At 35.0% G+C, this 11,282-nt stretch overlaps 1 protein-coding gene across 1 annotated transcript in view; it reads right to left on the bottom strand.

The window, feature by feature from the left end:
• Window positions 1-1,230: 1,230 nt before the first annotated feature.
• LOC130584614 (dystrophin) overlaps window positions 1,231-11,282 on the bottom strand; it is a gene marked incomplete at its 5' end in the record, with an annotated part of 165,056 nt that continues 155,004 nt past the window's right edge. Inside the window, one exon of the mRNA XM_057384700.1 lies at window positions 1,231-2,825. Coding sequence (XP_057240683.1) covers window positions 2,669-2,825 — 157 coding nt within the window. The remainder of the gene's footprint in view (window positions 2,826-11,282) is intronic.

Raw genomic sequence — 11,282 nt, 5'->3', positions numbered from 1 at the left:
AAGAGTATTTAAGTGTTCATGACCTGAAGTGAAACTATTCTTAGATTTCATTCACACTATATAAAGTGTGTAAATGTTGTTTAATATAATGCCATTATACAGCAGAAAGGAACACACCTCCCCTACCCAAAAATACCTGAAAGAATGTAATTACCTTTTAACCTATATTAACATAATCACCTAATCATACTGTTGACTGCTTCATTTTATATAAGCATTTGACTCCATATATTTATTGAATGTTAATGAACACATTAATCTCTGCTTTTCCAAAGTAGTCCTACTCAGAAACAGTATTACCCATCTGAAGGTTTTGTACTTTTTTTTTTTTTTTTTTTTAAACAGCTCCTTCTTACAGCACCAGACTATTCACTTGCTTGTGAAAGCATTTTCAAACAAATCCTGTTAATTCTGAATATGGTTCACTAAGCAGCATGATCTCATTAATAAAACAAGTTGCTACTCTAGTAAATCAGAATGCTCAGCTGTTTTAACTGTTTTCCTAATGGAAATTCTAATGATCTCTTCAGTCAGCCTCACAGAAGCCTAATACTTCTGAAACAAGACCCAGCAAAATAAAGAAGCAACRAAGAGAATGGAAGCAGTGCAACTTCAGACTTAGCATTCTGTCACAAATAAATGTTAACTGACATTAGATCTTGAGGTTAGTTAGAATATTTTTGCACCACTTGAATTTTCATTAGGAAGGTACTTTTGTCTGTTATACTGAGCTAAACAGAACTTGAGTGACAAATTCATGAGTTCATGGGATTTCTAACACAAGGGAGAAGGGAAGAAAGAAAAAGCTTGATGGACTGCAAAAAGTAAAGAAYACTCTGCAAACACATATTCAAAATGTTCTCATATATTGCATAAGGAAACAACAAATGGGTAACAAATGAGAAAGAGGTTAAGTCAAAGGGAAATGTAAATCAGAAGCTGTATTTTGCACTGAAATATAGGTTTCTGCATAACAAGACATTATCTCAGGGTCTTTCACTGTGATGTTCAGTTCAGAATTAACCTCTGTCTTGATGACAAGAAAATAATGCTTCTAATCTGCTGAGACTTTGAAATATGCTATGCACCCAGTGCATTTGTAACATCTTAATATAATATATTAATATTTAAATATAATGCATTTTACCTTTGCCTGAGCACTCTCAAATATCAACCCCTTCTCAGAGAGAAAATGCTTATTTAGCAAGGGGTTAGGAAAAATTGAGACACTTTTATTTTCTCATGGATCCATTGTTTTTGGTAAACAATCAGTTGAAGCTGCTCAAGGATCCAAGAATAGTGCCAAGAAGGCTGATGGCACAGAGGCAAAGCAAAGAATGGGTAATGCTTTGTGACACAGTATTACTCTTTGTCTACYTAGATACATATCTTGTTTCAGTCATAAATATTTTTCAAATTGTGGGACAGAGAAAGGGAGTTTGAGTTTCAGGGAACAAACACACAAGTTGTGCAACCTTTTATGTATGCAGTAAAGAGCATCTTTAATTCCTTGGTGACATTCTATTTTGTGAACCAGATCTAGACACCTTTCTTCACTATTCAAAGCATTGAAAGTAATGTTCAGAAGAATATTTACTTGCTATTTTAAATGCTTCGGCTTAGTGTGCTACTTAATAGTTGTATCTTTTTTTTTTTTTTTTTTTTTTTTTTTTTTTTTTGCAATACATGTTTTTGTTCTCTTTTCTGTTCAGCAGTTCTATAGTCAAGAAATAGCAGTCTAAGTCTCAAAAAAGTTGACTTGAAATATTAAAATTCAAAAGATATGATTTATTTTTGTAACTGTAGGCCAAGAAATAGGCTAGTATTGCATTCAAAAAACCCTCTAGCTTTAATGTTAGACAGACTTCACTTGTTTCAACCTGGAATCAAGTAATTCAATCCAACAATTCAAATGTACAAATGCCAATTACTTTAACAGCACCTTTTTCTTATGCACGAGTAGTAATTTATAACATGAATCCACAGTTTGGTCAAGTTATTCAGCTGAAACTATCTACTTCCAAAACATCAGTTCAGAATTAATTCTTCATACCCATTACCATTTGAATCACATAAGAGGGAAATGAGATAAACTACCAAGAAACTAAGGTTATTATTTTCCWTATGATGCTCAAAGAGCTTGCAAGATGAAAAGCATACAAATTGGAAGTGGACACATAAGAACTAAGTGGCTATTCTGTCACACTGCATTTCACAAATAAAAGCATCCTCCAGGTCCTTTGATTAAAACATGAAACAGGCAAAATAAGCAACACTTTCAAGACACAGTTCACGGAATAGCTCTTGTACAGCTCAATGGTTAATTACATTTCCTTCACAAGAATTTAAAATTAAGTCTGATACTTCTGCTGGTCRTAACTATCAAATGGAAATTAATGAGCACTTTAAGTAAAGACCAAAGGAATATATAACTATGAAAGTACCACAATATRCCATGTCATTCCATATCTTATTTCTTTTAAAAATGTGTCTTGCAACAAGCCAGTGAAAATTCCTAGTTAACCAGAAAAACAGACACATCTGAACAAATTGTTACTGGCCACTCAACATTAGAAATCCTSCTTAAATGAACTGCAGAACTATACAGATCACCCACACCTGAAAATTTCTTAAACCCTGCAGAAAAACAGGAAATAGGCTAATCAAGTCATACCTGGATAAATTGCTTGGTTTTCACAAGCCCCACATCTCCAGCCTCTATCTGTGCTCTTGACAGCTTCTCTTCAGTTTCACTCAGCCAGTGATTAAATCTCTTCATGTCAGAATGAAAAATCTGCCACTTTTCCAAAGATTTGTCAAACCGCCTGCAAGTATAAAAGGAGGTGAAATAACAATCTATTGATACTTTATTTACTGAATACAGTAAAAAAAATAAACAAAGAGAATAATGTTGGATGTCACAAATTAAAATTGATGCAATATTTATGGCATAATATATTAGCATTTATAAAAGTTATATCAAATGGCAATATGGCAGTACCTCTGAAGTGAAATTATCATTAAGCAGATGCATCACAAAACAGCGTTTTATCAATTTTTAAAATGTTTTCAAGAAAATACAATGATCTTCAAGTGAATCTCTACTTGCACTATGGAAAGGAACCATTTATTAAGCCCTGTTTTCTGTTTCATGTCAAGTATTTTATAAAGATAGCTATGTAAAGATAGCTATGAAAAAAAGAAAAAAAGTCCTGAAATAAAAGGATCACTGAAAAAAAAAATGGAATATTAAAAAAAATAGAGTTTTGGACAATTAACAAGGATACAAAGCATTACTACCATGTCTGCAAGTCTACAATCCACTACAAAAAAGCCAGATAAGTAATGCCAGCACTTGAGGAAGATCTGACCAGTTTTTCCCTAGAGTGACAGACTCATCTTCTATTCCTAGACYTGTTTGACTTGGGCACTGCCAAATACTAAAGAAATTAAATAAAGACAGAACTATAAAGGGGGTTTGCAGATRGCCTACKTCTTACAAAAATTYGGTTATCCTATGTGTTAGATCGGTGTGGAAATGCAATTGCTAATCACAGATTAGCCAGAATGCTTTGTTAGGAGATCATCATTAAATGTGCTACTGTTGTTTAGTTTAATAATCCCCCTTTACAGGATTATAATAGATTTTAGGGTGTACTTAAAGGATAAAAACAAAGATACTCAATTATTTCTCTTGGAGGTAATCTGGTTCCGTATGGGCAAACTATACAATTATTTGRATGTTAAGGAGTTTAATTCAGCAAACAAAATTACATTACTATCAGGGAATACAGATAATCTTTTCCATTTTACTGATGACTTTCCATTGTTTAAAAGAAATTTTAAGCWGACTATTGACCTGATTAAAAAYTGCAGTCACTCATCTAACTTATTYATTAAAATGACCATGATCATTTATCATGCTTATCATAYTTYATTGTTCAAAATGAGTCAAACCATAATTGAAGGRCATATTATAACAGTTTGGGTTGTTTTTTTCAACCACCTTTCTCTGAATTGCAAGGAAAAATCTACTTTTACTTTAAAAAAATACCACCTCGAGATCAAAATTAAAATTCCATTTCTTTTGGTCCAGAATGATCTCTCATTTTGGGCACCACATTAAAACATCTTTCCTCCTGTTCCTCACAAAGTGAAATTACTCTTCTCAGCATGAGGAAGCTTATCAGAAGCTTAAATGTAAAAAAATTCAGCAGGGGTTGATATTAGTATCACTGAATTTGCATTCTAGCACTTGCAAATTGAATCCTTCCTCACCCTACATCCCTCCTCCCTCCYCTGCTCTGGGCAGTAAGAGTTGTAAGAAGAAAACAAAAAGTTACAATGAGTAGATATACATATTTAAAGCTTAAAAGTTTCAACACCAGTGCTTATTGCTCATGTCTAAAAAACCCTTGTTACAACTCACTGCAAATATAAACCAATATAACGTCTGTAAAAAAACAGAGAGAAATTCATCAATAGGCAAAGCCACTGAAATTCAAGGCTCTTGCAGTGATTAAATAAGAAATATTGTTAAAATGACAGGAGAAAATGCAATTCTTTTCTGTGGTAGATGTGGGTCTAAGCAGCTTCCTGTTCTGGGAAGTCATGGGATACCTCTCCTGAATATACCTAAGTGAGAGCTTCCCTTGCTGACTCTGCATATTACATTTGCTCACACACAGGACTACTTCAAACAGGCTTTTTGTTTGTATTTTTTTTTTTTTTAATAAAAAAAAAAAGGTTTTTGTTTGTTTGCTTGCTTTACCATGTGCAATCCTGTTTCCAGGTGGTAAGTTCAAACCCACAAAAGGAGAAGGCTAATTAACTACCAACGCTGAACAGCTAAATTGCTGAAGCCTTGGCACAGCAGAATGGGGAATAAATTCATAAGAGAGCAGCACTCTGARGACTATGAAAACTCAGAAAGCACATGCCTGCCTCAGGAATCCCCAGGCACACAATCTGGAGGATAGAAAAGAGCCATTAAGTGTCTCTACCCAGGGATCCCCCCTCGTTTGCCATCAGAGACAAGTCACTGAGCTAAAATTCCCCAGCATAGCCATTCATCTGGATCCTCATCTGCTCAAACCCTTTCCTTCTGACAGCCATAAGCCAAAAAAGCGTGGCTAGCAGGTGACTGTCTGATATCTGGGCAATATTTCCTCTCTGATATGTCCTCCTCCCTGTCTTTTTCAGCACAAGGTGCAAAGAAACACCCTGGATGAGAATATCTGATTTGTACCCAAGGCAAAGCACATAAGTGTTGCACRTGAGCTCTGACACAACAAGACAGCTTCATTCTTCTGTCTTGAATATGTTTGGGTTGATAAGTGAAAAATAACTGTCACACTGGCCCCATTTAACCAGTGGCTTGTGGGAGCAATATCTTTTTATTGTATTAGTACATAATGGATTTATTTTGCCTCTGGAGGGCAAGAAAGAAAAATAAAAACAACCAAAGACAACTGCTGAGGTAACACGTAACACAGTTTAAATTGAGTCATAAAAATATTGGTGCTTTCTTTCCTTCAAAGATTATCACTCTTCTACATACTTGGAGCTCACTTTCTATAAGCAAAATGGTGTATTGTTTGGTATCATTGCACATGACATTGCACCAAGATTTACAAATATCACTTGGATATACTGTCARTGGAACTCCAAACTATATAATGGGATTGGACTTGATGTTCCACATCACAAGACTGGTTTTTTAAGAGGGCATGCAAAACTGAAATGAAAAACCTTTAAAAACAGGAAAGTGAAAAACATAAGATGGAGTAAAAAATGTTATTGGTTTGTTGTTGTAAACCAAACCTTAATTTTGCATCTGTGTTTTGATTAATTCCTTGATATTTTGATAATGTTCMTCATTAAACCATGAAACCTACTTTTGTGATACATTCTGTTTCAGCAAAACATCATAATTAGCTGACCCACAAGAAAAAGAACACCATTATTTATACACTTTCCTAAAAGCTGTGATTTATGTCATGGAAATTATAATTGTTAGAGACATGTGCTTTACTTATCATATTGGAAAAATATTCCATAAAGTTCATTTCTATACTGTTGTGAAACAATGTACTTTAGGATTATGCTAATATTAACCCACAAATTATGCAGTTTTGTCAGCTTGATTCAGCACAATTAGCACCTTGTAAAAATAGACAAAACATCAAAGTAGTATAAATAATTATGCATTAGAATGTGAGAGCATTAACTTTAATACTTTAGGCCATTCTTACAGATAACAAAATAAGAAAACTTGTTTTTGTCAAGCAACTTCTTCAATTAAATTGCTTAAAGAAACAGCTAACCCATTTTCAGAGGTTTTGATGTTTTCATTTGATTTCACAGAATTCATGTGAGTGAATTTAATTTCTATATCCTATCCTATMATTTAATTTCTATATCCTCACTGCATTTGGACTCAAAGGGATTATCTCAGTTTAGACACTGCTGCATCTAGATCTTGATCTCAGGTTTTGCTGTGGATCCATTCTGAGACAACATTTAGCTGTRCATATTCTATTCAGACTTTCACACCCTGTGTTTCACCCATAAACTACTAAATGACCAAAAATAAAAAAATAAATTGCAACCAAAACAACCACAGCAATGCCATCCATAAACTCAACATTTAATTTCTCTCCCCATAATTGCATAATTAAAAACATYCTGCATTACAATTACATTATAAATATTTTGATATCTTGATTTGTATTACTCTTCTTGCCCCAGTTACTGATACCATAACATTCAGGTCTGTCTCTACATCAAAGAAAATGACAATTAAATTGGCCACAAAAGAGTAAGGTCATGCCAGTTGTTGGTTTTTAGGCACATACAAATTCATTTTTATTATACCTGAGAGAGCAATAAACTTAACAACCATTTACAATTAATAATTGTACAGCAGATCCATTGGATTCTAATGGATGCTGTGCATCAATAGTTTAATTAGAAACCCTCCATATAATTTATAAAACATATATTCTTTCTCTACACTAAATAAAACTATWATTCATATGAACTTCAAAAATCCAACTCTTTATTTCCTACAAAGTTTTCTTTCATCAGAACAGAGATTCAATCGTGTTTTGGAGAACTTTGCCTCAACAYCTGGATTAAACATAAGTAAAAACTTTTCCCTAGAGAACATAAATACTTGATTAAGTGTAACCTAGGTAGAAAAGTAGCATATTTTGCAATTCTCTTATACATAAAAAGTACCCATGCAACTGGTAATAAAACTACAAATTTCATAACTTTCCAAAGTGTAACCATCAAAAGTTGCCATGATAAGGAAACCCCAAATCAAACATTTTACGTGGAATGAACAGTGGCTCAATTTTMTGGAAACCCAAACCAGTATTTCTGCCTGCATGTGAAGGGTAATTGTACAACTTTCATCCTCACAGTGAATGCTGCACTTCCAGCCAGGACACTCCAGAGTGTTGGTATAACCCACCCTATGGTGGCATCCAGCTGATAAAATTAAATTTGAGTGAAAAATCACATTGACTTCTGACTGTCAGGGTGATGCTGTCCTCCTTCTCCCACCCCAGGGGCTCTGACCTGCTTAAGGCCAGCTCTGATGTGGCACAGCAGTGTGAGCTGTCATCGGCTTTAGTGAGAAATGACTGAGAAACCTCATCTGGGGTTTGTGCTCAGGGCTTCAGGGAGGTTTTTAACACAGACCTTGACCTGGGCTACTCTCAGTGTGTCCACAGCACACCGTGCTCACTGTGCCAGAGCCAGCTCTGCTCTCCACCTTCAGGCATGGTGGGTACTTTGGGAGAATTCCCTCTTTGCAGCACCTTACCCCAGCCTTGCTGTGCCTTGGAACTCTCAAACATCCCCTCTGAAGTTCTACAGAGCCTGCAGCCAGGTTCTGCTGCAGTTCAGATCCAGCCTGGGACATGGTTCAGTGATTGTTTCCACAGTTTGGACACAGAGACAGGTGCAAGACCCAGAATTATAGAGAGCTGGAAAATCATTTCCATTTGGGGGAAAGCAGTTTGCAGAAGCTCCTCAAATTGCAATCATAATTCATGAATAAAAAATTCATTTCAGTGAATTTGTGGCACAGAGCATGTGTAATGCAAAGCACRTATTACTGGATGACCCCTCAGTATTGCCCTGAAATTACTATGAAGTGCTTAAATCCTGTGATTTCCAATGACAGAGTTCATAGTTCAMCCTGTAATAACATGGTTTATCCTCCAAAATTGCCCTGTTCAATTCTATATTTCCACTGCCTATCTTGAAATCCCCCTGCAATGGTGTCTTTAGAGCAGGAAGAATAGCAGAAAACTGATGATACCAGTTAATGCTGGCTGTTGACTCCCTGAGCCTGAAAGATGTTATTTATCCTTTTTAAGGTGTGGTACAAGTGTACAGAAATACATAAACTGGAAAATTAGACTTCCTCATTTCACTGAAAATCACAGTAATACCAGAGCACCTAGCATTATCTTCTTAAAGTACTGATGCTTGTATTTGCAATAGGCATTTTGCATCTTTTACAGCTTTTCAGTCAGGTAAAAACCATTTCCGTAAGTGATTGTTGTTTTTCGGTTTTATTTTTAAGTTTACAATRCAATTTCATTTTAAACCCCTTTTCCCTTTAATCTGGAAAATTCATTTGAGATGAGAAACTTAGGTCCAAGTAACAGCTACTAGTTCTTATTGTAAGAACAGTATACAGCAAACAACTCTGTTTTTCTGAAACTAAAATGTTGATGATTTGCAGACCTTATAGGAATGGAAAAGCAGAGAAATCTGTATTGATAGAGTGTGCATCATGCTGGTATCAAGGAGAAAATATTTGTAAGTCAAAAAGCCTGTTTAGATAAAATACCTTACTGTGTCTTTTCTGTGTTTAACAAAAAAACATCTTAAATAATTCTGATACCTGTTAATACAACAGAAAAACAAACAGAAACCTATACRATRCTYAGAAAGTATATTTTCCAGMATCATTAAAATTAATAAGTATTTTCACAGCAGCGGCACCTGAAAGCTTGCTTTTTACCTTTGACTTCTGTGAATAATGATTTACTGTAATGAAAAAAAATATTTGCAATGTCTAGAATAAACAAAATGCATTTTGTGGAAAAGGACCTGAATGTTAAAGGTTAAAATGGCCTCTACTACCATCCAAAACAAAAAAAAAAAAAAAAAAAAAATGGCATGTTTAGGAGGGACTATATATATATGTATATAAAATAAATGCTCAGAGTATTATATGTATTAGTCTTGTGAAAAACAAAAGAACTTAAACACTATCAAATAAAACTTATCAAGCTTGAGGTTCTTACTTGATGAATAAATAGCAAAAGACATTTTAGCTAATGCATATGATTGCAATATGGATAATTTAAATAATGTACAGATGCCTACAAGGGCCAGTGTCAGAAGTTTATTGTCTCGAGTCTGAACAAGATGCAGGAGAGAACAGGTTATGTGCCACCACTTGATCCAACTCAATTAGAAAAGTTTATAATGRCAGGATGGAATAACTTCCAGAAAAGAATTRTGAGTYCTGGAGGTCACTCTCAGAAGCTTAAACTGTGGCAGTCCRGTACAGGGGAGGTTTGGGTTGGGTATCAGGAAAAGKTTYTTCCCCCAGAGGGTGKYTGGGCACTGGAACAGCTCCCCAGGGCAGGSRCACAGCACCAAACCTGACAGAGCTCMAGGAGTGTTTGGACAATGCTCTCAGGCACATGGGGTGRCTCTTGGACTGCCCTGTGCAGGGCCAGGRGTTKGACTCAAAGATCCTTGGGGGTCCCTTCCRAGTCAGGATATTCTATGATTCTGGGTCTACTAAGGAATCCCAAACACATCATCCTATCTGTGTGAAGGCAGCTCAAATTCAGCAGGCAAGTCATTAATTCCAAAAAATTGTTGCTGAGGTGATGCTTGAGGCCAACTTTGTACAACATTACATGGTCAACTATTGCTGCAAAGGCCTTCATAAATCTTTCTGAGCAGTGAGAACAATTGGCTGTGTTGCACACTGTATTCTTCAGTAACCAGGAGGAAAAAAAAACCCAGAATATAATTGAAACAGACTCTAAGGTTATGCAGATTAAGACTGTAAMAGGTAAGTTCAATGCAGTTTCTGTGTTCAGTTATCTCCTACCTCAATCACCATTCTTTGGGTTTTGTTTTAGAACACAGAAACTAAACAGAATCTGGTCTTTGGGGAGACAGCAGTGGAGCTAGAATCAATAGAAGCAAAACAGACATAGCCTGCTTATCASAGAAAAGAAGTTCACATATTATGAGGCTCTGATCTTTCATATAGTCCACATGTCAGTCCCACTGGACAGTAAGATCCATTCACAGAATAAAAGATCTGAAATTGAACTTAAAAATGAGCTTAATTTAAAACKGTTCAGTTTAACAGTCTTTATATTCACTTGTAGTAAAGAAAGTAATTAGTAGAATATATGTGTATTTGGATTAGCAGTGTTTAAATTATTCATAACAATATTATGTTTGTTTACTCCTTCATTTAAAGTTTACATTGAGATATTAGATCTCTGTTTAATAMTATAATCAACATGTTCTATTCTCCTATGATTTGAGTACAATAACTTTTACTTTCTTGCAGAACAATGTGCAATTATGATCCTAAAGAACTATAGCTAGATTTCAGGCATAACAAATTATGAAGAGAAAAAGATGATATTTCAAAGAAGCTACAATTAACTTTTAGTTATTAAATGTCCTAGCTAGAGATATTTTTAGTTAATACCTTTTAATTGAACTGTCAGGTGTATTAAAACAGACTTGATTAAAATGCCCATTTTGTGCCACTGTTACTGTGACCTGTGGAACTATTTCATAAGGTGTTTCACATCTTTGTAGATAAGCTAGCCCAAAGTGATGCACAAAGCTCTACAGAATATTTGTGGKGCATATTTCACTAAGTGCATTTTTCGTAACTCATATTTTGATGTTTTAGAGAGACACACTTTGGTATGAAAATTCACAGCTATAAATTCTTTCAGTATTATATCACAGAGGAGAGCTTTGGGTGCTTTATTAACATAAAGAGTTGGGCAGCATGATGGTACTGCCCATCCTTTAAACATGCACAGCTGGTCATGTTAGCTGGCACAGACTGACTTCATAGGTGTATTTACAGCAATAAAAGTAACAGGGTCTTTATCACTCCAAAAACATTAATCAGTCACTATGAGAGATTAAGTCCAGGAAAATATTTTATATTATGTACAATTGGCCTATTTCTTTCTGCAACT

The sequence above is a fragment of the Malurus melanocephalus genome, unplaced genomic scaffold (genome assembly GCF_030028575.1).
Source record: "Malurus melanocephalus ecotype Western Australia unplaced genomic scaffold, MMel_1.1 scaffold_737, whole genome shotgun sequence".
In the NCBI taxonomy this organism is placed as follows: domain Eukaryota; kingdom Metazoa; phylum Chordata; class Aves; order Passeriformes; family Maluridae; genus Malurus; species Malurus melanocephalus.
This window is presented reverse-complemented; position numbering and strand designations above follow the sequence as displayed.